General features: G+C 36.0%; 1 protein-coding gene and 1 long non-coding RNA gene across 4 annotated transcripts in view; both read left to right on the plus strand.

Annotated features, from left to right (window-relative positions):
* LOC134284084 (uncharacterized) overlaps positions 1-27,957 on the plus strand; it is an 816,516-nt gene that overhangs the window by 118,940 nt on the left and 669,619 nt on the right. The gene's annotated exons all lie outside the window — the stretch shown is intronic.
* LOC109418545 (uncharacterized) overlaps positions 1-27,957 on the plus strand; it is a 30,025-nt gene that overhangs the window by 913 nt on the left and 1,155 nt on the right. For 2 of the 3 annotated variants that reach the window (XM_062859139.1, XM_062859138.1), the window contains exons 2-3: positions 27,284-27,604; positions 27,672-27,903. In XM_062859139.1, coding sequence (XP_062715123.1) covers positions 27,378-27,604; positions 27,672-27,903 — 459 coding nt within the window. In that variant the 5' untranslated portion in view covers positions 27,284-27,377. The remainder of the gene's footprint in view (positions 1-27,283; positions 27,605-27,671; positions 27,904-27,957) is intronic. The other variant, XM_062859140.1, reaches the window with a different exon arrangement.

Here is a 27,957-nt window from a genome sequence, read left to right on the forward strand (position 1 = left end):
AAAAATAATGGGTCAATGGGCGATTGACGGATCCTTGTACATTAGGCCGTCCCTATTTTTGCAAAAGTTGGAAATGTTAAAAGTTCAATATTGCAAAACAATCCTTTTGGCTCAAAACCATCATGCCAAAATTTGAAATCCGTTTCGCAAGGCTATGTGGTCCCCCACGGGACGTAAATTTATCAAAAATTGTATAGAGTCAGAAAAATCAAGATTTTTTTTCGTCAAAAAAAAAACACTATTCTAATAAAATCGGTGATTCGGTGATCGCTGATCTGGCGATACTGGAGTAGCAACTGCGGGCGGTCAATCAAGCTCAAGCTCAAGATTTTAGGACCCAGAAGTACTAAAAATGTGCTCAGAATTGCGATATCTCTTTTCGTTTTTGAGTTGTCGGGCAAAATATGTCAAAAAATTTCAAAATGTCGAAAAATGTCACTTTAGCCCAATTATGCGAGCTCTACTATGCTAAGTGAAATGATACGAGAATTAGAGTTCCAGTCCTGATTCTATAATCTTGTAAAAATATTCAGAATAGGATACGAGCACCGGTTTTGGCCAGTCTAAGAATCCTATGATTTCTACCAATGCACAATGGTCCACGAAACAGATTTACGAGGAAAGATGCTTTCCCTACTTGCAAAAGTAGTTGCATAACAGCTTATGGAACAAACGCTTTTGGAAGAAAGGTCTCTTAAGCTCTAATACAGCAACAATGTTAGTTTGGTTCAGCGCCTTCAAATGACTTTCTAGATTCATATGGTCTTCTACAAAGTTGTTCCTGAAAATAAGGCCCTCTTTTCAATATACATGAAAATTAGGGTGGTCCATATTTTCAAAGAAATTGGGAACCTAACTTTTTATTTGCATGAATAACTATATACATTCTTCGGGATAGTTGTAGATCTATCAATATCGAGCAAGGTATTTTTCTGAATAAGCTTAGGGTGGCTCAAGAAAAACCGGTTTTCTGGCGTGAACTTTTTCAGTTTCGATTTTTCATCGAAGTCGCGCAAGAGACACTTGGAGAGCATTTGAAGACGCGTCGTTTCGTTTCAAAGTTCTCGTCAAAGTCGCCTAAGAACCACTTTTAGAGCTTCCAAAAACGCGCATTTTCGTGTGAATGTTGCTACGTCATTCCGTTCAAAAGATATTGATGATTTTGTAGAAAAAAATAGGCACTTTTCAAGTGTTTTTTCACTTAAGTTACAAAAATAACACCCCTTTAATTTTTATACGTTTTATAACAACATTTCTTCTTTTGAATGCGGGCAAAAGATATTTTTATGTTTGCCCCAACCCATCATAAACCATTTTTAATAAATCTATCATTTTTTAAAGAAAAACGCCTGTAACTTTTGAACCAAAATAGATAATGACCATCTCAGCGCATGAAACGACGCGTCTTTGAATTCTCTACAAGTGTTTTTTGGGCTACTTTGATGAAAAATCGAAACTGATAAAGTTAACGCCAGAAAACCGTTTTTTCTTGAAACACCATAAGCTTATTCAGAAAAATACCTCTAGATCGGTCAATTTTAAAGCTACATAAAAAAGGTCTTCAGCAAACTTGCTCAAAATTGTTAGATCTACAACTTTTCCGAAGAATATATAGCTTTTCTTGCAAATAAAAAAGTTTGGTTACCAATTTCTTTGAAAATATGGGCCACCCTAATTTTCATGCACATTTTAAAGAAGGTCTTATTATTAGGGACAACTTTGTAGAAAACCATATGTTTGTTCAAAACGTCAACTATATGTACAATTAACCTACTCGTTTACTACTACATGTAACCAATAGACCAACAATTATAAATAAAGATTAGAAGTCTTCGTACCTCCGCCATGGCAGGACGGTTAGAAAACCACCGTGTTTTATTTTACATAAAAATCACCACAACGTAGGATCCTTTCCGCTGCGCGAACACCATATTTGCCTAAAAACTCATTTGAAGGCGTTGAATGCATCTTTCCCCGTAAATCTTGTTCGTGGACCACTGTGCAATGTGTCAAACGAAAGGTTTCAATCTATATTTTATAGGAAAAATGCTGAAATCAAGCTAATACTTGATTTATGTATTTAAAGTGGCTCTGACTAAAATAGAAGGGTCAGTTTGGTCATGTTCTTGACTTTGGTTTCTATTTTGGCCAATCACCCTTTCTATGTTAGAAAACATCCTGGCTAAAATAGACATATAGGAGCTAATTTTTTAAGAAAAAAAAATATTTTTTTCTTACATTTTAACTAAAAATCTATGGTTTTCACAGCATTAATCATATTATATTAGGACTTAGCGGTAAAAAGCTAAATTTATGCCGATTTAGATCGCAACAGGCTGAATAACGCACTACCCAAGCAACCAAAAGTTCGGATAAAATAGCATGTTTGGGCTTAAGGCGAAACTGGAAGCATTTTCTCATTTTTTCGGTTTTTGATTTTTTATGAAATAACAAAGCAATATTTTCAAAATCAGTTTTCGTGCACATGCAGAGTATGGATCAAGGTATCTTCTGAATTTTTTTGAGGTGGAAAATGTTTTCCATTTTTGCAGGAATCATTTTTTTGTCGAATTTTGTTCAAAAATGGTTTCTGCAAAAACGAAAAACATTTTCCACTACAAAAAAATTCAGGAGATACCTTGATCCATACTCTGCATGTGCACGAAAACTGATTTTGAAAATATTGCTTCGTTATATAATAAAAAATCAAAAACCAAAAAGTGAGGAAATGCTGAGGAATTCCACGGAGTCATGTCAGTCGATCCTGAGCGACCATTTCAAAAATATCTGAAACTTTGCACAGTTTTTCAATTTCATATAAATCGCCATTTTTCGATATTAAACCTTCATATTCACTCACGACTAACTTTTCAAAAGGGTGTATGCGAAAGTGGTTCAAAAATATTCTAAAAGCTGTACAGCAAAAACGGATTGTTCGATTGTTATGAATTTTTCAGCAAAGTTAGATAACTAAATTATGATTCCTCAGAAAATATACACTGTAAAAAAATTCTTTTTTTACTTTAAAAAAATATGATCTCTGTCACAAAAACTCAAATATCTCAAAACCCTATCTTTTTACCAACGTCATTTTTTTAGGGGAAATGGCCCATTATATCAGCTATCTACCATAAAATTTTGGTGATGGTAAACTGATAAATAAAAAAGTTATGACATTTCAAACATTTCACAATTTTTACATTTAGTAACAAAAAAAAATTTTTTTCTGTGTAAATTATTTCGAGAACTATATTTTGATGCTGATTTTATTGTAAAGGCTACCGCCTGAATTAAACAAATTGTTTTCATGATATTTGAGTTGATTATTCATAATTACTTTAGTATCTATTTGAAACTTAGACGCGATCCAGTGTTGTGATCAAAAATATTGAGAGTGTCATACTTTTTATTGTACGTGACTGGTGAAAAAATCCCTTGATAGTGTTGAAAAACTGTTGATTATAAGAAAAATGGAATTAAACTTTTTTTAAGACAAAAGCTGTATAAAAAAAGTTTTATATACGCGTAAACGTCTAGTTTATCTGCAAAAAAAAATACCTCTTAGAGAACAGACTTTATGATCGGAAGAATGCGAGTAACATCAACAACAAATGCATGAGAGGTACATACCACAGACAAACAGACGAAACGCCTAGAACAATTTTAGTGAAAATCCATCGCCCAGTTCACACTACCACCACCTGGTGGAAATGTTTCACGAAACACTGCGTTGTGCAATATCGTCATCAGAAGGCGGTAGTGTGAAACGTCAAACGCAAAGAAAAACGATGGGCGCTCTTCTGGTTATGAAAGCTACAACCAAGATTCAAAATGATCGTTAAAGGCGTGGTCAATGAAAATTTCGTCAGTGTTACGTATGTTTGTCTGTATACATACCATTGTCTCACATACATACATACATACTCACGAAAAAGCCAAAAAATACTACCGCTATGGATATTAAAAATTGTATAGTGAATTTTTTCTTCAGCCACCCACCAACACCAAACTAGTCAGTTAAAACTAATAAGTGATTTTGTTTATTATAATCTAACGAACAACATGAACAATCGCTTTCTCAAAGGTCTTCAACTCAACGCTCTCTTGTAGACCGTTTGATGAAAAAAAAATGTTCAAAAGAGTTACGAAATCTCACCGAAAGCACCATAGATAAACCCAAATGTCCACGCATTTGCACGTCCAGCCGTCTAGAATTTGACAAACGAGCCATCTGTATATCATCGGTAAAGCAGGGCGCAGGAAGTTCAAAAACGACAACAACTGAGAAATTGCCAGAAGTGCTACGTGCAGAGAGTCATGCCACCGTACCATCAGCGACATCTGTTTAAACAATTTAATTACGCCCCTTTTCAAAAATGCTTTGAAATATTCTTCAACATCTATACCCATTTCAATATTTTTAACGTTGCAAAACATGATTTCAACATTCATCTTGAAGAAGAGGGAAAACACTTGTCCTCAAATGTAACAGCAAATTAATGAATAAACGACCAATGCGCGGAGAGCGTGATAAAATCGGAACATTACTGTGCATAGTATATTATATGTATACAAGCTGTACCCGGCAAACTTTGTCTTGCCTACTGCGTTTTTTTGACGTTTCAAGTCTTCAGCCAAGTCCAACTCCCCGTTCAAAATGTATGAAGAATGGATTTTCAAAAACTCTCGATTTGTCCATGTTTTATGGCTCATAAACCTTCCTTGGGTAAAAACTAACAGAACAAAATAAGGACGACCCAAATCGGACCCTCCGTTCGCAAGTTATGTGCGGTCCCACGTATGCCGCTACATTTTTATATATATAGATAGATATAATATATAATAAAAACAACTTGTTTTACTCACGCAAGGCCATTAACAATAAAATCAGCATCAAACTGCGATTTCCGGTCGAAATAATTTACACTAAAAAAAATTATTACTAAATGTGAAAATTGTGAAATGTTTGAATTGTCATAACTTTTTTGTTAATAAGTTTATCATCACCAAATTTTTATGGTAGATTGCTAATACAATGGACCGTTTTCTCTAAAAAATTACGTTGGTAAAAAAGTAGGGTTTTGAGATATTTGAGTTTTTGTGACAAAAATGATATTTTTTAATGTTAAAAAAGATTTTTTTTCACAGTGTATATTTTCTTAGGTATCACCATATAGTTGTCTAACTTTGTTGAACAATAAAATCAGCATCAAATCGCGATTTCCGGCCGAAATAATTTACACAGAAAATTTATTTTTTTACTAAATGTAAAAATTGTGAAATTTTTGAAATGTTATAACTTTTTTGTTTTTTAGTTTACCATCACCAAATTTTTATGGTAGATTAATAATACAATGGACCGTTTTCCCTAAAAAATTCAAGTTGGTTAAAAGATAGGGTTTTGAGATATTTGAGTTTTTGTGACAAAAATGATATTTTTCAATGATAAAAAAGATTTTTTTTTCACAGTGTATATTTTCTTAGAAATCACCATTTAGTTATCTAACTTTGCTGAAAAATTCATAACAATCGAACAATCCGTTTTTGCTGTGCATATTTTTGAATATTTTTGAACCATTTTCACATACACCCTTTTGAAAAGTTAGTCGTGGCTCTAAATAAAAATTTGATATCGAAAAATGGCGATTTAGATGGAACTGAAAAACTGTGCAAAGTTTCAGTTCAATAGAAAATCATGAATTAAAAAATTTCCTTAATTTTGATGCTGTTGCTTGGAATCGCTCTGCTTCCAGTTTCGCCTTAATCAGCTATTCGAAAGAAGATGAATAGCATTCTATTCAGCTCACTTTTTAAGTAATTAACCTAACTTGAGTTCACAAAAAGTACACTTGTGTCGCTGAAAGGAACGCTATTCAAAATAAGCTTCGAAATCCACAAGTACAAGTAAGTACGTTGAAGTATTATAGTGAAACAAAGTGTACTTGTGAAATTAACAAAAGCTGTGGCTGCTGCGTTCGATTTCCGAGTGATTTAATTGAATGAGAACTTCCCCCAGCTCCGCTGTCGCCGAAGTTCAAGTGAAGTTCCCTTTTGGTAAGGTTGATATTTATCCGAACTTTGAGTAGTAAGTTCAAAACAAGTTCGGAACGAAACATTCCAAGTTGTTGGAATATGTACAAATGAACTATATTTGAGCTTTAGAGGCACGCAAAAGTTCAACATGAGTTCGGTTAATATTTGATTGAACTCTGCTCTAAAGTTCAACGTAAGTTCTATCTGAACCTATTTTCGACTTTAATGCCATTTTAAAGAGAAGTCAAAAGCTTGCACATGTACTTCCAAGTTCATAAACAATACACGAGTAACTTTTTGGAAAATCAAGTTCGACGAAGCTAGAATTGGACCAAATTTTAACTTCTGAGTCCACGCTTCAAGTGAAATCCGAACTTTTGGTTGTTTGGGTATGGCCAAAACACCCGACTGGCCAAAACTGATACTTCTACCCTATAGTTTTCAGACTTCATTTACTTGAAATAGATCATGATCTGATAAAACGAATCGAAATAAGAAACAAAATATCAGATCATTTTTAAAGGCACCTTCTGAGATCTCAGATTTTTGCATTTCCGGGAAATGGGGCATTCCGGAAAATGGGATATTTCGGAAAATGGGGTTTCCGGGAAATGATTTCCGGGAATTGTATTTTCGGAATATAGTATTGAACCCTTTTCTAGACTAAATTGGTGATTCTAGAACCCTATTGGGCCAAATTGGACCTCAAATATATGGGATATCTCTACTGGTTTTTGAGATAATTGAAGAAATTTTTTTAGTATCCAATCCAGAAAAATACTAAAATAGAACATTTTCTTCAATTATTTCAAAAACCAGTACGATATCACAATTTTGAGGTCAAATCCAGTCCAAGTGGGTTCTAGAATCACCGATTTAGTTTAGAAAAGTTATGTTTGGAAATTAAATTTGAAATGTTTTTTAAATGTTTGCTCTAGCATAAATTCCACTTAAAGCGAAACTGGATCCATTTTCTCACTTTTTTGTTTTTGATTTTTTATAAAATAACGAAGCAATAATTTCAAAATCGGTTTTCGGAAATGTTTTTAGTTTTTGCAGAAACCATTTTTAAGCAAAATTTCACAAAAAAATGGTTTCTGCAAAAACGAAAAACATTTTCCACCTGGAAAAAATTCAGGAGATTCCTTGATCCACACTCTACATGTGCACGAAAACCGATTTTGAAAATATTGCTTCGTTATTTTATAAAAAATCAAAAACCAAAAAAATAAGGAAATGCTTCCAGTTTCGCCTTAACCCTCTAATACCCAATCCCGCCTTTAGACGGGGTATAGTTTGAGCATTTTTGTAATTTTTGTTTCGTGGAAAATCAAACTTTTTATATTTTTGACTGATATTTAGGGCTGTTCTGTATATCTCAAAATAATTTTTGGTGTATTTTGAAGCGTTTTTACATTTTTTAAAAATCATTGAAAAATTGATGTTTTAGTCACCTTTTAGAAGTCTTTGTTTATTTTGTATTAAATCGCTACAATTGACATATTTTAAATTTTTCCCAAATCATTCTATCCTTGTTTAATAGTTTAAGGGAATCGAATACACTCTCAAATTATTTTCCTTAAAATTACACGGAAAATAAAACTTTATGTGAAAAAAATTTAAAATAATAATATTTCAACAATAATCATAAAATCTCAAAATGTTTTCATCTCAAAAAATCCGTTGCCCAAATGGGCTTCCAGGAAAAATATAAAAGTGTGGGGATGTTCAAAAATAAAAATTAGAAAAATCAAAAACTGAAATTGACGAAATCGAGAATTGAAAAGAATCATCTTTCAAAACATGTTTAAATCGATTTTAGATGACGAAAAATGATATTTAGATCAAAATCAAAAATTTGGGTATTAGAGCATAGGTTCCCAAACTTTTCGGGTGCGCGACCCCCCTTTGCCAGCAGACGTACTTTTCGCGACCCACCATAGAAATTCCCTCATTTGTTGTCTGTTACAGTAAAACATTCAGCTGTCCCTCGCGACCCCCTGGATGAAGGCCGGCGACCCCCCTGGGGGGTCGCGACCCACAGTTTGGGAAACTATGTATTAGAGGGTTAAACCAAGGGGCGTGCAACTCTTAATTTTCGGTAATATCAACTAGCTATACCGCGATAGTATTCTCTAGCATTTCTAATATTTTCATCGAAGCAACAACAACTGGGCGGTTACTATGGGCGAACATAACGTCAGTTTGTCTTAAACCCTTTGCGCCACCCCTAAATATCTATCGAAATCGCTTATTTTGTCACTTATTTTGAACAGTTTATCATTTTCCACTAGGGAAACCATGTTCCGCAGATTTTTTTTTAAATTAACCCCACCCTAAAGGTACGTGTTACAATGTGTAACTTTCGTTCTAGCAGTGCTCCAATCTTTATGAAATTTGGAATGTGTATCGCCTTGCTAATAACTTTCAGATTATGCAATTAAAATCCATATTTTGTATCACCCTCAAGGTATGTAACTTCTCAATAAGAAATAAGAGCTGAAAAATATAGCCAGAAAACCGGATTATTTAATTTAGAACCACCTCAGCTAAGCTTATTCAGAAAAAATGCTCTTAATCTATCAAATTTAAAGCAATTCAAAGAGCAATTCAAAGAGAGATCCTAGATCCAATCATAATTTCCAAAGTCTCAAACTCGGTTTATTTCATACGAAGATGTTCTACAAGTAGTACTTAGAACAAAGAAGGTAGAAAACTCAAGAATAGAATTGAGTTCCTACACGATCAAGTGGATCAAATGGTAAGTTCATACATGACTCATTTGGCCCCAAATAGTTAAACAAACTAGATTGTTTTAGAGAGTGGAAGTTATTAAATTAACATATTTTTAAATTTCCTATATTGTGCAAAATTTTATTAAAAATAATTAAATTCAAGCAATTCAGAGATCACACCTGATGAGGAGTGTATAGAAAATTAACTGTAAATGTTCAAAATACTCTATCTCGAAGCATTGTTGGTCTTTTTATTCCGATTCTTCTATCAAATCTTCAATGTTCAATGAGTACACCACTCAAAAACAACCACTATAAAATGTTATGTTCAAAATTTTTTGAATGTTTCAATAATATGTGCGAAAAAAAATATACGGGAAAAAAACTGGAAAATAATAATTATTTCTAGCAGTTATGTATACATAACGTATCACTCAATACCGACATTTAAAATTCTTATTTTCGATACAAATTTCCAATACACTCCTTTAGATAGGTATTAATGACCATTTTCTCGTTACTTTGTTAGACTTTTGGCAAGTCGTTTGGAGTTTATGTATATAGGGTACTGAACCACTTAGACGTGGCTTCTATTTTGGGCACTTTCCGCTATAACTCAGGCTATTTTGAACCAATTAACTTGAAATTTTGTACACGGCTTGTAACTAGTAGGTAGGGTAGCACACGTACGTGCTACCAGGACAAAAGACCTCGGCAAGCTTGGCAGAGCAACGGCTTACCGTGTGAGGCCGAGTTGTTCAACAACATCTTTTTACGGCTAGCGCGATCTGGTCTCAAGGTCGGCTGGAGTGGATCTACTTGGCTTATCAGACCTCGGATATGGGGGAGTGTAATTGAAAAGCTAGTGGGTTATAATTTGTACCATATATTGCCCTATCCCCTATCGTGTTCTGTACTTAATCTATTTCTACCTGACCAGCTGGTGTCTACTGGAGCACTTGTAGGTCCACAGTATCTCCGGGGACAGTAGAACGATGGGGACGTTGAATCTCACATGGGATGTGGGGTAATTTGACAAGGGTCGCTCGCTGGACTACCAGGTACCCAAAACGCCCTATTTCGTGATCACTACCACGCGGTTGAGCCCTCTTGCTGAACCTGGTCGTTGGAACTGGGACTCTGTGATTGCACTGGCTTTGGTCAAGGTAGCTAATACGAACGCCGGTCTGTTTCCGCAGGTCTTAGAAATGGAATCTGCTTTAGATGTCTTTCCCGATGCCATTATTTAAATCGATTTATTTAAATATGGCACGCCAACACGTTACCAGAGCAGTAGCATGGTCCCATGGCGCCCTAGGAAAGCAGATTGGCGCCCCCCGACAATTGGACATTGTTAATTAGCAAAACTTTGTAGTAATTTATTTTTATAAATTTCTTGAAAAGATTGATTTTGATATTTCGCCTTTTTTACAGTGTTTTTCTTTGTGAATTTCAATGAGAGTCGCCCAGAAATTTTCCAAAATTTATTTCTCTTGTATAGGCATTTCAATAATCTCACAAAGATCAGCACAATAATTAGAAATGACATTTCAGATTCCTAGCAAAAATGATGCAAAAATTTCTTCAAGAAATCTTACAGTATTTTTCTTTTATTTTCTGAAATTTTTGTTCAACTGAATTTTGTTTTCAATTGGATGTACCAAAATATTTTCCAGAAGATCTGTAAGAAAATTTTCAGTAATCATAGACGAACCATAAATATGGATAAATACCAGGACGAATTCCTAAATAAATCTCCATTGAGCTTTTGTTGGAATCTCTGGAAGAATTCCTGCTGAAATTGATGCAAAAATTTCTTCAAGAAATCTTACAGTATTTTTCTTTTATTTTCTGAAATTTTTGTTCAACTGAATTTTGTTTTCAATTGGATCTACCAAAATATTTTCCAGAAGATCTGTAAGAAAATTTTCAGTAATCATAGACGAACCATACCAGGACGAATTCCTAAATAAATCTCCATTGAGCTTTTGTTGGAATCTCTGGAAGAATTCCTGCTGAAATTACGGAACGAAAATATGCAGGAATCAATGAAGGAATTCCTGCAGGAATATCCGGTGCACATGGAAATCCGGGAGACATAACAGCAAGAATTTCCAATGGAGTTCATGGAGTAATTCTTGCAGGAATTCTTGGAGTAGTTCGCGAAGAAACGCCTGAAGGAGCCTGTAGGAATTTGTGGTGAAACATTGGAAGAATTTCTGAAAGAGTACTTGCAAGAATGTTTGACGGAATCTCTATTGAAGTTCCTTAAGGAATCCATGGAAGGCTTTCCAAAGTATCCTTTGGAGAAATTTTGTATAAAATCAATGGCAGATTTTCCTACAGAATACAGATATTTTTTTGAAAGAATTCCAAATTTATGGGTTTCTGGAGGAATTCACGAGAAAATTCATGAAAGGTTTCCTAAGGGAATTCTAGCAGAAATTCATGGAGCAATCTCTAGTTAACATGAAACAATTTCGGAAAGAATTAATGAAAGATTTTATAAGCGCTATGAAGGAATCTATACAAGACTTCCTTAAGGAAACTTTAGTTAACCCTCTAATACCCAATCCCGCCTTTAGACGGGGTATAGTTTGAGTAAATATTATTTTTTATATTTTTGGCTGATATTTAGGACTGTTCTGTATGTCTCAAAATGGTTTTTGGTGTATTTTAAAGCGTATTTACATTTTTTAAAAATTATTGAAAAATTGATGTTTTAGTCACCTTTTAGAAATCATTGTTTATTTTGTATTGAATAGCTACAATTAACATATTTTAAATTTTTCCCAAATCATTCTATCCTTGTTTGATAGTTTAAGGGAATCGAATACACTCTAAAATTATTTTCCTTAAAATTACACGGAAAATAAAATTTCCTGTGAAAAAAATTTAAAATAATAATATTTCAACAATAATCATAAAATCTCAAAATGTTTCATCTCAAAAAATCTGTTCCTCAAATTGGCTTCCAGAGAAAATATAAAAGTGTGGGGATGTTCAAAAATAAAAATTAGAAAAATCAAAAACTGAAATTCACGAAATCGAGAATTGAAAAGAATCATCTTCCAAAACATGTTCAAATCGATTTTAGATGACGAAAAATGTTATTTAGATCAAAATCAAAAATTTCGGTATTAGAGGGTTAATTTACAAAAAATAAATTAGACTAAAGAAAATAATTGTAATAATTTCTGAAGCACCTTTCAGATGTATTTCTGAAGGAATCCCTGGAGGGATTTCTAAAGAAATCGCTGCAGCATTTTTTTATAGGAATCTATGGAGGAACTACTGCGGAAATTTACAGTTTCAAAGTAAACCTTAAAGATATGTTTATATGAATCTATAAGAATTTCTGAATGAAACTCTGGAAAATTTGAAGACCCAGAAAAACATGTGGTTAAGAAATTAAGAAATACAACTTTGAAGATTTTTGGAAGAAATTTGTGAAGGTATTTCTGAAGGTATCCTTGAAAAAATTACAAAGTTATCACTGTAAAATTTTGGGAATATCTGCTGAAATTCCTTGAAGATAATTTGGAAGATTATCTAAAAAAAATCCTTATACATATAAATAAAAATAAATAATTCTTTGACTAATTTCTGAATAAACTCCTAGATATCCTAGAGAAGGAATAAAAAAAATGTTTAAATAAATGCGTAGAAAATCCTCAGGACTAGCCTCAAGACATTCTCTTGTGAACATGTTGAGGAATTAAAAAACAAACACTTTTAGAAAGAACTTTTATTAGAACTTTGGAAGCATATTGATTTTGCGTTGCTCAAAAACCTAAAATTGTTTCTCAAAGTAGATAAATTATCTGGAGACATCATGGCAAATGTTAAAAATAAACGAGAGAATTCGGATTTTTTGAGAATATGGATAAACTAAAAAAAAACAAATTATGTATCAATCTTAGATACTGAAAATGGTGAAATCTTGATAACATTCAGGAAAACAATAGCATCATCCTGTTTTCTTCTATCCTAAGGTCTTTTCGGCGCCCCTCTGAGGCTGTCGCCCTTGGCGCGGTCCAACCTGGTCAACCGTACGCTACGGCTCTTCACGTTACATTATTGATAAAAACAATAAAGACGTTGATCAAACCGACACTTTGACGACTACGAGAGTAGTTTTTCATAACTGACCTTGCTTCTATTCCTAAAAGAACCTGTATAGTCTCTAGTCTACGTTTAAAGGTTAATGGAAAAGTGATATTTACATTGGACACGGCCCAAGCGACCTTGAAGATTGCCATAATTTATACAACTCCGCCACACAATAGTCGTAACTCTTGGATTGTATCTCTCGAGTTTAGTCGTATGCATTCATCCCCTAGCTCTAAACACAGAGACGTGTTAATTAATTGCGTGAGAACTCTGCGTATAGCTCCCATCGTGTGAGTCTTGCATTTGATTATAGTCGACGACGGTCGGTCGGTGGTAACAAATTGTGGATACAATGCTTTGAGTATGCTATTTTTGCTAACAGACGACTGTTTTACAGCTTGTAATGTGCATTTATAGGGAACAGCGGGGATCAAGTGGTCCACTGGAATGCTTAATGTTATTACTATTATTGTTTTCATACACGAGCATACTATTCATAGGCTGATAAAACGTTCATTGAAAAATAGTAACACTTTTATTGAACTCCAATGAAATTCATTTTAGAAAATAGTAAATGTTTCATTGTTACCGAAAAAGTAACACAGTAAAGCTTAATAATTAGAGGTTCATTTCCAATGATCACCAGTAAAGTGTAACTTTAACTCTTCCCTCCCCTATCTACGGTTAAGAGCTTTCATTAACAACTCTTCGAGAGGCAGAAATTCAAATACCTTTTTTGCTATACCACGCTCGATGCGACGGGACGACGCGACGTCGGTCCGGCATCACGTTTCAAGTGCGATTGTATCGTTAATAAGTATTTTTTTTTTTTTTTTTTTTTTTTGTTTGTATTTATGTGTATTTTAACTTAAGCTAATTCTACACTTATTAATAAGTATTGCTATTTCTTTCAATTTATGAATGAAGTGTGCTTGCCTCGTGCCATCATAGGTACATGTGAAGCTTTGGTCCAGCCACCCTCTGTCGGCTTGCGCTTTTATGGTGTATGGTTAATAAATACATCCATCATGATAAGATGATCGTGGGATTATCGCACTCGTTGGATCGAGCAACTCCCTAACAAGCACACTACTGATTGGTAAAACGCGGCAATGTTCGACATCTGCTTAGCTCATGGATTAAGTAGATGATGTGCCAATATTTGCGTATGTCATGACGACTCTTGGCTTAATGAAGTTTGATAGAGATTTCTCCATTAAGATCTCTAGTGGTGGAGCAATGTATCAATATGCAATTTTTGCAAACTTCAAAAAGGGTCGGGTGCTTCAAATTACTGATGAGTTAAAATTAACTCATGAAAAGCAGTAAAGAATAATTTATCTCATAGAGGCCACATCCTATGCTATGGAACTCAAAAAACAGAAGTGTTAAAATCGGCGAAAAAAAGTTTAATCTGTTTAATTAAGAGAAATGATTCTTGACCTAAAAACGACTCTCGAAACATCTACCATTCCTCTGGGCAATAACTAAAATTGGTTAAAACACCTCTAAAGTATGAATTGCTAAGTTGTTGGAACCTTTGCCTCCAAAGAGAAGCAAATTAATATGCCTCTTGGAACAAACGTTTCGATCAAATGTGTCATCAGACCATGATAAACTTGTCCGGTGTCTTCATTTGTACTATAATACTAACTGCGACTACTCTACGGCTAACACAAATTACCACGATCAACCATGCTTGCATGACAACTTTATGGTCGCTTTGCACACATTAAATTTTCATCACCCGTCACGCTGCTGCCAAACAATCATCAGTTTTGTTTGATTCTGTTGAACATATCGATGTTCATGTTGTAGAAACAACCTGACAACGAACCGTTCCCAACAACTAACCTCTGTCTCTACATCGTCGAGTGCTCATGTACCTAGTTATTGAATTAGACGCGAAATCACAGAAACAACAAAGTGGAAACAACACCCATATTGCTCAATTAAGATGTGAAGGCATTCACGCATTAGGCCATGTAACCTACCGCTTAAAACTATGTTTGGTGCTGTGTCAAAATTAATTGGGATGCCTCTTACTTTGATCGAGTGTGGTTTGAGTGTATTCATAGTTTTTGGACCTTCAATAATATATACCTCAAATTCTTAATCAGCTTTCATCTGAGGCCATTCTCTTGCCCTAAGGAATAATCCAATAAAAAAATACATTGTCGTAATGATCTTAAACTTCTTACCTAATCTAGTTTATAGATATCTAGAAATGAGTGTAGCCTTTTAATTTATCACAAAACAAAATAGTTTTGCCTTATTTTATTTCCGCCCCAATTTTGCACCAAAACAGCAGCATTGAGTCGAGTCAAATACAAGACACTGAAGACGACCTTACAGTTGAGGTCGAAATACGTATCTGTCAAAGGATGCAAATTCTTAGTGGAATTCAAAGGAACAGTACTTAACACGATTTTCTTTTTTTACTTAGCATTTTCTTTTTTTATTTCTGGAGTTATTTAACATAAACTTTTAGTCACATGGTTTCATGGAGATCCACTGGGTACCGTAAACCGGGGTCAAATTGATCATTCGAGTACTACATTATGATTCCATACTAGGAACTTCTAAGCGTCCTAACGATCTTAAACTTTTTACCTCATCTAGTAGATATCTAGATATGAGTGTAGCCTTTTCATTTTTGAGAAAAAAAAAAGTTTGTTTCGCTTTTTTTTTAGAAATTTGCAATGTACAGGTGATAGACAAAATGATCGGGAAAGGCAAAATTGCCACTTTTCAAAAAATGTTCAACTAACTGTAACTTTTCGAAAAGTGCATCGAATTTTCTCAAAGTTTTACTGTAGGTTTATCAACTAGTTGTGTATCAGTGGTCCAAATTTGGAAAAGATCGGGCTATTCTCCTCAAAGTTATAATTTTTTTTTGAAAAAGGTATAACTATCTAATAACCAACTTTGAGCTGTTATATCTCCGTATTCAATGAACCGAATGCAATGAAATTTTAACCATTAATGACTTATATAACAAGCTTTTAAAAGCCTTTGACATAACTCAAAATTCTTAACACGAAAGAAAATTATAACGGTTAGATTATTTTTCTAATAAAACACCAAATTATCCAAAACTTCAACATCGTTTCAAAATTCAACATGCTGATTAAAGTTCATTTCAATTCCCTCTAATTGTCTTGAATATAAATATGTTTTGAAGGAAAGTAGCAACATAGCCGGCAATAAATTGAAAAAAGTAATGGGATGAATATAAAAAATTGACCAGTTTACTAAAAAATCATAAAATAAAATAAATCGCTATAACTTATTCTCTTGTTAATAATTTCAAGTTAAGTCAAACGTTTTTCAGAGCTCATTATATAAGTCATGAATGGTCAAAATTTCATTGCATTCGGTTCATTGATTGCGGAGATATAACAGCTCAAAGTTGGCTATTGGATAATTCTACCTTTTTCCGTAAAGAATAGCTCGATCTCTTCCAAATTTTGACCACTGATACACAACTAGTTGATCACCTTACAGTAAAAATTTGAGAATATTTGATGCACTGTTTGAAAAGTTACAGTTAGTTGAGCATTTTTTGAAAAGTGAAAATTTTGCCTGTCCCGATCATTTTGTCTATCCCCTGTATCTATTCTAAACATGAATAATTGAAAAAAAAAACTCATTTTTGATGAGTTAGTCATAATAAATAGAAATTACTGACTTCAATAGAAATTGCCTACCTTTAGGCGTTTCGGGGGGAAATTTCAAAATGTAATTTTGCATTTTAAGTGTCAAATTTACTAGTTGTGAGAGTTTTAATGCGTTATTTGGGCTTAGGAGATCAAAATTAAGCAGAGAAGGCAATTTTCCTTTCTAACCGATGCTTAGTTGTATGCTGATCAATTTCGCCCCAAAGCGACATTTTCATTTTTTTGTAGTTATTTAACATAAAGCTTAAATTTGTTGAACAAAACTCTGTCGCGTGGTTCCATGGAGATCCACTAAGTACTGATTTTACAGAAATTCTTTTGGCAATAAGAGATAAGTTGATAACGTTGAAGTTACTAGCATTCATCTATTAATTTCTTCTTACACGCAGAAAAATAACACATATTAGAACCAAATTTAAAGAGATTTCATTTCTAAGTCGCGGGGTTTGTTGGAATAGTGTAATCAGTTTCGTACCTTTTAATTCCGCCCTAATTACTCCGCCCTAGTAGTCGAAATACGCGTATCTGTCAAAGGATAAGCAATTAGGGCGGAATTAAAAGGTACGAAACTGATTACACTCATTCGAAGATGATTCAGTTTTAACCTCAGATTTTCAAATGCGGATTTGGTCATGAGCGATAGCTTGTCATCAGTGAAGCATATTATAGCAGTATCTGTGTACTGTGTTCGATTCGTGCATGCCTTGTTATATTTCCCACCACTTAAAAACAAAAATAATTTATTTTTGAATCCAAATCCATATATATTTGTTTTGAAAAACAAAGTCTTTGAAATTGTAAAATTGCTTAGTTTTAAAGCAATGATGTTATAGATTCAAAGTAAAAAAGTATTTGAAACTACAATCAATGCCACGAAGGCTTGATTTTGAAAACATCGAAAAGAATACTTTGAAACTAATACCAAATGTATTAGATTCAAAGCAAAATGGTATTAAGGCGTGATTCAATGATTTATTTTCTTTGATTCAATGCACTTTATTTTTGAGTTCAATGATTTTTTTTTCTGCGTATAAACTTATCCAAGTTTCCAAAAATTCTTCTACAAAATTAATCAATTTTTTTAAATAATTCGCGTGTGCATTCTTTTAACAAATCTTCCATTGATTCTTATAGTAATTCCGAAAGGAAATTTTTCAGGTTTCCTATAAAAATATTGCGGCATTTTCGTAGGAAATTCTCTATGAATGTAACTAGGAATTCTTTGAGGGATTTTGCATGTTTTTCTATAATTTTTTTGAAAGGTTTTCTCCGAAATGTCTGTAAAGAATCCCGCGTATTTCTCAGCAAGTAATGTTGGGAACCTTTAACGAGAAATGTCTTAGAACCCCAGTTTAAAATTGTATCAGAACCATAAATGCACAAATCTCAAGAAGTTAACTACTAACGATGGTGTAGCTTTTATTTTGTTTTTGTCAATAAGCTTCACATAAGAAGATCCGGTGCGCTGTTTTAGTATTTGTACGCTTAAAACCGTGAGTAGGTGGGACAGTCGGCTATAGTGAGATTCTACTTAGCTTGTTCTTGGGATTCATTAAACAGCGTAACTGTGTAGGCCATGATTGTCTGCTTATTGAAATGTTTCAAAGAATTGCGAATGAAATAATCAAAGATTGTATTGGTGAACGCGATGTTTATGTTTATGAATCCCCCTATTGTAAAATAAACGACCTGTTAGACATTAGGCCGTCCCTTATTTTGCAAAAATTGAAAATTTTATAAGTTCGTTGTTGGAAAATGATCGTTTTAACTTGTGTATTTTTTTTTTCAGTATACTTTTGGAAGACTGTCCCAGAAATTGCAAAATGTGTTCTTATTTTTTTCACGACTCTAACCGTTTCACTAGGTCCACTCCGCATATGTCCTTCGAAGATTTGGTTTCCAGTAATTTGCCCAAAATTTTCTGTGGGATTTATCTTAATGTTTTTTTCCAGGGATTCTTTCATGGATTTCTTGTAGAAATTACTGGAGAAATCCTAGGAAACAATTCCGGAAAATGCCCCTGGATCGAATATCGATTTCTGGGATGATCTCTAGAAAATTTCCTGTTTAGATTCTTGAAAAAATCTTGGAGGGATCCAAATCACCAAAGTGCAGCCCGCGGGCTGCACGTGATGTCCAGTTCTCTATGTTGCAGTAGAATTCCTTGCATTGCTTCTTATGGAAGTTGTTCTACTCCTGAAATAATCAAAAATAACGTGTTGAATGATTCGTAAATCGATCCAGGTGTTGCAATACGAGCAGTTGAAAAAATAGGCTTGAGGATCACTGCTTTAACCCTAAAAGGGATACCTGGGGTCCATTGGACCCCAGGCGCCTTTCAAAGCTCGTCTTTGATGGAACACACTCAGCGAGGTGACGAAACTGAGGCCATGAAGGTATCCCTTTTAGGGTTAAAAGAATCATTGGAGGATTTTCAGGATGAATCCTTGGATATATTCCTGAATGCAGTTCAGGACAAATGGCTGAAGGAATCCCAGAAAAAAAATCCTGACTGATTCCCAAGAAAAAATCTTGGATAAATCCTAGGAATTTTTAACGGAACGATTGGAGAATTTTTGAAAAAAAAATATAATGTGGAATCACAAACTTAAATAAGTTTGTGGTGGAATTCTTGAGGGAACTCTTGGAGGAATCCTTGACAGAAATCCTGAAAGAGTCCTTGTAAAGCTCTTAGAAGAAATCATACAAAAAAAATAGGAAGAGTTTCAAAGGAAATGCCTTTCTAAAAAAATCCCGGAGAAGTATTTTTTGGAGGAATATAAGGAAGAGTTTGAATTCTTGGAGGAATTCGTCAAATACTTCTGTAGTTACATAAGTTGTTAGAAACACTGTTTGAAGACTTTCTGGAGTTTTCCTTGGAAAGTTTTCTGGAGAAACCCCTGAAAAATACCAGGATGAAAACCTTGGAAGAATTCCTTTACTTAAGGTTTCCCACAAGAATGTTTGACAAAGTCTTTAGAGATTTTCTAGAGAAATCCTGGAAGAATTCCCGGATTCTTCCTTAAAAAAATTTCCCAAAAGAATCTTTGGAAAAAAACGGGGAATTCTGGAAAAGTCGCTGAAAGCATTCCAAGAGGTTTCCTTAGTGGGATTTCTGGATTTTTTTTTTGTAGAAGTCCTCAGAGGTTTCTAAAGATAAATCTCTGGAGGAGTCATTAAAATATTTTCCACTGAAATCCTTGAAAAAAACCTAGAGGAATCCTTGAAGAGATTTCAGAGTGAAATAAAAAAAAAATACGTTACAAATCCGCGAGCCGAAATATGCAGGGATAAAGACGGAGGCCTCTTGACGGACGGAAGTGAGGTGATCGAAAGGTGGAAGCAGCACTTCGATCAGCACCTGAATGGCGTGGAGAACGTAGGCACGGGAGACCACGGCAACGGAGGAAACGACGACGCCAGTGCAGCGGAGGACGGAAATGAACACCAACTCCCACGCTGAGGGAAATTAAGGATGCCATTCATCAGCTCAAAACCAACAAAGCAGCTGATAAGGATAAGGGGGGTAAGGAACTCATCAAAATGTGTCCAGAAAAGTTGGCCACCTGTCTGCATCGGCTGATAGTCAGGATCTGGGAAACCGAACAGCTACCGGATGAGTGGAAGGAAGGGGTAATCTGCCCCATTCATAAGAAAGGCGACCATTTGGAATGTGTGAACTTTAGGGCCTACAAAGTGCTATCCCAGATCATCTTCCATCGTCTGTCACCGAAAACGAATGACGTGAGAAAGTTATCAAGCCGGCTTCATCGACGTCCGGTCGACAACGGACCAGATCTTCACCGTACGGCAAATCCTCCAGAAATGCCGTGAATAACAGGTCCCCACGCATCACCTGTTCATCGACTTTAATGCGGCATACGACAGTATTGACCGCGCAGAGCTATGGAGAATAATGGACGTGAACTATCCAGTTCATTCGAATCTCACCGGGGACTGCGACAAGGTGATGTACTCTCATGCCTACTCTTCAACATCGCTTTGGAAGGTGTGATGCGACGAGCCGGGCTCAACAGCCGGGGAACGATTTTCACAAAATCCGGTCAATTTGTGTGCTTTGCGGACGACATGGACATGCGGACGGTGGCAGAGCTGTACATCCGCCTGAAACGCGAAGCAGCAAAAGTTTGACTGGTGGTGAATGCCTCAAAACAAAGTACATGCTGGTAGGAGGAACCGAACACGACCGGATCCGTCTGGGTAGTAATGTTACGATAGACGGGGATACTTTCGAGGTGGTGGAGGAATTCGTCTATCTCGGATCCTTACTGACGGCTGACAACAACGAGAGACGTAAAATTCGGATGCGCATCATCAGCGGAAGTCGGACCTATTACGGGCCCCAGAAGAAACTGCGGTCGAAAAAGATTCATCCATGCACCAAATGCACCATGTACAACACGTTAATAAGACCGGTGGTCCTCTACGGGGTGTGTGGCGGAGAAGGATGACCCACGAGCTCGCTGCACTTTACGGCAAACCCAGCATCCAGAAGGTGGCCAAAGCCGGACGGATACGGTGGGCAGGGCATGTTGCAAGAATGCCGGACAACAACCCTGCAAAACTGGTGTTTGTTACTGATCCGGTGGCACAAGAAGGCGTGGAGCGCAGAGAGCACGATGGGTGGACCAGGTGGAGCGTGACCTGGCGAGCATTGGGCGCGACTGAGGATGGAGAGCGGCAGCCAAAATCCGAGTATTGTAGCGTACTATTATGTATTGTCTTAAATGTGATGTTGAACAAATATGTATGTATGTATGTATGTATGTACGTCACGAATCCTTGGAAAAATTCCTGATTGACTCTTTGTTCATGGAGGAATCCAACAGTTTTATCTTGTGCCTCCGTCAACAATAGACGTAGCAGCAGACCACTCTGCGGTTGGCATTGATTGTAACAACGCAACGGTGGCTTTGTGATAGCAAGTGTCGGTGCTCGAACTCTTTTGTTCGCTTGCGGCTGGACTGTAGCAGAATATGTCGAAGGCAATGATTTGCAACACGGTTCAATTTCGATTCCCCGTAGGAGCAGTACCTCCTTCCTGGGAAGAGATTGCGGAATTCATAAAAAAGTTTAATTTGGACCAAACGCAACTGGAAACAGTTTACAAAATGCCACGGGATAAATCTGTTTGCATCAAATTGAAATCATCAGACGCCTTCGAAGATGTATTGCAACGGAATGAGGAACGGCTTAACCGTTATGTGTCCGACATTTTTTTGCTTTTTTCTACACCGTGCTTTTTAAATGGGCGCTGGGTACCCGGGTACCCTGTCGGACACATAAGGGTTATGTTCGCCTACATCAGTGGCGCTATCGTGGAAGTGTGCATGTATATTGCGGGAAGAATAATTTCGTACGTGCGAGTGTTTAATTTGCCCCCGGAATTACCGGACAACACCATATCTCTGGCACTTGGTGAATTTGGAAAAGTGGAAAACGTAGTGAGAGAGAAATTCCCAGTCGGTCTTGGACTCGACCATGTACAAACTGGAGTACGCGGTGTGTACATAGACATCGGAAAGGATATCCCAGCATCCCTGGAATTAAACAACTGGAGAGCGAGGATATTTTACGATGGGCTTAAGAATCGGTGTTTCGCGTGCAACATGGAAGGGCATCGAAAAGACTCTTGCCCGCAACGGAAAGTTTGGAAAAAGAAAGAGAAGAGAAACGAGGAACTATCATATGCGGGAGTGGTTGAATCCGGAGTAGTATCGTTGTTGGATGAAACGGGTTCTGTAGAGAACGATATCATTGAGGAGGAATTGATTGAAGAAGAGGACACACAAGAAACAGTAGCGGAACAACAGAGGACAGAAGAAGCGGAGCAAAGATACAGGATGCAGGAGCAAGGTCTTGTGAAAATGATGACCTCGATAAAAGAAGCGGTTACTAAACATCAAGCGAGTGAACGACGGGCCCAGTTTGCAGCGTCTGGATCCACGGAGATGCTGCGTCCAAAGAAGGCCGCCCGCAAAAGCTCAAAGTGACGTTTATTTGTAAGAACAATTGTAAAACAAAATGTAATACAATAACTGAAATCGGCTCCGTAATGTGCTCTGCACGAATGAGCCTTTTAAATAAATAATAGAAAAAAAATATTGAGGAATCCAAAGCAAAATGTGAAGCAGATTCTAAGAATTTCCCTGTGAAACTGCAAATAAATTGTATTAAACATTCCCGGAAAAATCATGGGGATCCTTGGAGTAAAGCCTAGTAAGTCCTACGATGAATCTATCTGGAAAATATTGGTATCCTTGAGAAATTTCTAAAGCACTGAAAACATGAAGAAATATATAGTGTGGCCGAAATGTTTGGGATAGGCAACTTTTTTTTCTCTCAAAAAAAGTTCAACAAGCTGTAACTAAAGTGCATCAAAAATTCTCAAATTTTGACTGTTTGTCAAGTTATTATATGTGCATCATTGGTACAAATTTGGGCTTGATTGGGAAATCATTCGCGAAGCTAGAAAAGTTCTCGTAAAACACTATTTTTCGACAACTATTTTTTTGAACTGTCATACTTCTGAAGCAAGTACCTACACTGAAGTTTTTTTGACGACGGTAATGGTACCGCGTAAAAAAAACCGCGTAAAAAATCGCGTTATTTCAAAACACGTCCTAAAAAAACCGCGTTATTTCAAAAACCGTCGTAAAAAACCGCGTTATTTCAAAAAACGTCGTAAAAAAAGTCAAGTCACGTAAGATGTGATCCTGACTATTTTGCGCGTATTTTTGAAAAAAAAACTCGTTTTTTTACGACGGGTTTTGAAATAAGGCGTTTTTTACGACGTTTTTGAGATAACGTGGTTTTTTACGCGGTATCGCGTAAAAAAAACCGCGTAAAAAAAAGCTTCAGTGTAAATCGATTTTATAAAATTGTGTGAATTCATTAACAATATATTGATAACAGGTATAATAAAACATTGAAAACTAGAAGTAATTATTACTCTGCCTTTTTAGCCACCCACCGCTGACCATCTAGGGTGCCTGTACCAGTTATGGCACTACCTAAGAAAAAACTATTTCTAGAAAAATAAGAAGAAGACCGACGAATGTCATCGATGTGTCAAATGATTGATTAGTTTTCATTCTTCACAGGAAAAATATAGAAACGGAAGCAAAACTACTTTTAGTATTTATTACCGCGTGTGCCAATGATAGTTATGGACAGTTATAGACACATTTTTTAATTTGGGTTCCACTACGCGCTATTTACATGCATTCCTTATGAGATTAGCCATAACTGCTACACTATGGCGAAATAGGAGGCAAAGAAGCCTAAATTTTAAGAAAAACCCGATTTAATCCACCTATGGTGAACAGAACCCTTCTTACACTTATTAAAATTATTGTTGTATTAATTGTATTTAACATATTTATTTTGTGTAATTGACCAAAAGTTCTAGAAAATATTGTGGATTTGGCATCTAGTGGATTGGTTTCCATAATAGCATCATGGACCATGGACTAAACTACCAGTAACGCCAGACACCTCCTAGAATCTTGTATGAAATGTTTAAAAATAGCTTACACATTCTGGAATATTGTATCTTTTGTTTACTGCCAAAAGATCTTGAATCGATTAACAAATGGATAAAAAAATCAGTGAGATATCCTTTGTCTAATATCTCTTAATCAGTCGATTAAATCAGCTCCGAAGTACTTGATATTCATGGTTATGGTGTAGAAAGGACAAAAATGATATATCAACTAAGTTAATCAGTTTTGTCATTAGCTAGTTATTTTGGCTGTACGGTTCTTGCATTTTTCCAACAATATATAAATTTAATGCTTTCATTTAACATATTGTTAGTTTTCATAGAATTCCAGTGTATTTGTAATTTGTTATTTATAATTTTGTTGAAAACAGTAACCTGCTAGTCAAGCTTGCTATTTGATGAAAACATTCGCGAAATGATGCGATTTGCTTTCGACAACGAATACGTTTTCACCCATCCTCGCTTTATTCAATCAACCTCCCATACGAGTAGCACACGAACGGGCTCAACACTGATCAGCATAGTTGACTCTTCCTTTTCGCCGTTGAGCCGTTGCGTTCTAGCCAAGCATCTCTTTTCATCGCTTTCGATGCTTTTCGACAGCTTATCGCGAAGCATCGTTGGCTGGTCATCGATCGTTGCTGCTGGTCATCGCTGATCAGTGCACAGTTCAATCGCACGCGATAAATATACAGTTGATGAGTTGTGATGAGCACTAGTGAGGTGATAATTTGCATCATTGCTGCTAGTATACACTTTGTATGAGGTCAGCATTATTTATTGAAAAATAATTTCCCATAGACTGGTCAAAAACTAATGATAACAAGTGAATATAATAATAAAAAAAGAAGTTATCCCTCTATGGTTGGCTTTTCGGTCCGGATAAATTATAAGCGGGGTGATACTATTTCATCCGACGTTTCGACCCTAGGTTTGGGCCTTCTTCAGGGAGGTTATAGGGATACCGCTACGTTTGTATCGTCGGTTGCTTGGCGTAGGGCTGTCGGGTTTGGTGAATTTAAGCTTGTGTTGGCTATTTGTGGGTAGATGGTGAGGGTGTAGTTTACAATAATTTGTTTTACCACTGCGCCGAACACTATCATGGCGTCTAGACACTGAATACTGAGTATTCAGTGTCTAGACGCCATGATAGTGTTCGGCGCAGTGGTAAAACAAATTATTGTAAACTACACCCTCATGATAGTGTTCGGCGCAGTGGTAAAACAAATTATTGTAAACTACACCCTCACCATCTACCCACAAATAGCCAACACAAGCTTAAATTCACCAAACCCGACAGCCCTACGCCAAGCAACCGGCGATACAAACGTAGCGGTATCCCTATAACCTCCCTGAAGAAGGCCCAAACCTAGGGTCGAAACGTCGGATGAAATAGTATCACCCCGCTTATAATTTATCCGGACCGAAAAGCCAACCATAGAGGGATAACTCTGCCAATCCGTCGGTCGTTTCCACAATCAGCTCATAAAAAAAGAATTTATTGAAATACTCTTCGTAAGATATCTCAGTAATCAAATGTCGAATCGAAGTAAAATTTCAGGGCCTTTTACAGGGATATTGTAGCTTTCATTTGGTGCTTAGAGAACCCAAATCGGTTGACAGACGGCTGAGATATTTATGATGGAACCCTTGGTCAAAAATCTCCTAAAAAGTTAACTTGTATTACTCCCAAGTACTCTTTAAAAGATATCTCGGGAACCAAATGTCCAATCCTAATGAAATTGTATAGGGTTCTACTACAATGTTGTAGCTTTCATTTGGTGCCAGGAGAACCGAAATCGGTTGACAGACGGCTAAGATATTTATTATGATACACTTGGTCAAAAATCTCAAAAGGTTTAGTTGTATAAATCCTAAGTACTTTTCGAAAGATATCTCTGTAACCTAATGTCCAATCAAAATAAAATTTCTGAGCGATCTACTACGATGCTGTAGCTTTCATTTGGTGCCAAGAGAACTCAAATCGATTGACAAACGGCTGAAATATTTATTATGATACACTTGGTCAAAAATCTTAAAAAGTTTAGATGTATGACTCATAAGTACTCTTCGAGAGATATCTCGGTAACCAAACGTCCAATCAAAAAAAAATTCAATAGCGTTCTACTAGGATGTAGTAGCTTTCATTTGCTTCCAAGAGAACTCAAATCGGTTGACAGATGGCTGAGAAACGTGCGTGACTTTTTTTTGTAACGCACATACACACACACACACATACACACATACACACACACATACATACAGACATTTGCTCAGTTCGTCGAACTGAGTTCATTGGTATATGAGACTCGGCCCTCCGGGCCTCGGATCGAAAGTCGGTTTTTCGAGCGATATTTATACCCTTCTTATGGGTGTAAGAAGGGTAAAAACGATTTATTTCTTTTATAATTTAAGCAAATTTTGAAGTTGAAATGAAATCAATCATCTTTAGTGAACGTGATATTTTATTCAACAAATGTTTCTTGTTGATTTTCCTTATTAAAGGTTGAAAATCAGCTATTATGAATTTGAGGTACTATTGCCATAACTGGTACACTGAGCCTATGTAAAAAAAAGTTTTTCTTTAATTCATAATACAAAATAATGAATACAGATATGCTTCTGTATAGAGTAAATAGTCATGAATTCGAATGTTTCTACGGATCAAAAACCTGATTTTTGTCGGTATGTCGCATACATGCAATTTTAAAAGAATTCCAAAAGAAACAAGAATTTAGTGATCAGAGTTAAATTATATCGGGGGAAACCTGAAAAAAAATGTGAGAGGTGCCTAAACTGTGTACTGGGGAGCAAAATGATTCATGTTAATGGGTATTTACGGATATAGAACATGGTTGGCGGGCGATATCGAGAGCAATAATGTGGCGCTCGTAAATAGGTGTAAGCATGACCCAACTCCGCAGGTCCAACGCGAAACGCGCGCGCGCGCAAAGACTAGGAAACGGACGTCAAGTGTGGGCTGAAAATCAGATTGCAATGTTGCGCCTGTGAGTGCAACAGCCACTATGCAATGAACGATAATCGAAAATAGCAATAACATTTCGTTTAATAACACTACTGGCAAATGGATTTTGCGGTATACCCCGTTGGAGGTCTGGTTGGTTGTGAACTGTTTCATATCCGAAATTGGAAAGGTTGTCTGATGAATTAATTCGAACTCAAACGAACGGCTTCAGTTTCAGGTAGAGCTACAGAGGGCAGCTGATCGTAGATGAAGGAGAACATAAACTCAACAATTAATTAGGGCTGTGATCAATTGGATTGGAAAACATGCGATTGAAGATGAATGTGAATCTCAGAATGAAATTAGCTTTAGTACTATCATTGACCTTATCACCCATATGTGCTGTGAGTGCTATTGAAACACCAGAACCATCGTCACTTTTACGACCTCGCGACATCAATCCACATCCATACGGCAATGCCTACGAAGGAGTCAGCATTTTCGATAAAAGCATCATCACCAACAGCGAAAAGTTTATGGAGAATTTACTTAAGTATGAGTTCTTTTGCTTTAAGATTTATTATAAACGAATGTAATTTTAAACTCCTTCTTGTTTTCAGTCAAGCTCCCATCCAATTCCCACGTGTTACCGATAGTGCAGCGATGAATGCATTGCCGCATCCATACGAGAAGTTCGCTCTGAAAGAACGACTCGCCAAAACGGAACGCTTTTCCGGCGGAGATAATCAAATCGTCAAGCCAGCGTACAGGGCTCTTGCTAAATATGCAGCCCGGGTTCTTAATGGACAAGTGGGGAACACCTTGGCTGAGGATGAGTTGGATCATTACAATGTAATTAACGTTTACCAGAATTTGTATTGTTTGTTTGTCTAATAAATTATCTTT

Source organism: Aedes albopictus, chromosome 3, assembly GCF_035046485.1.
Source record: "Aedes albopictus strain Foshan chromosome 3, AalbF5, whole genome shotgun sequence".
Taxonomy (NCBI): domain Eukaryota; kingdom Metazoa; phylum Arthropoda; class Insecta; order Diptera; family Culicidae; genus Aedes; species Aedes albopictus.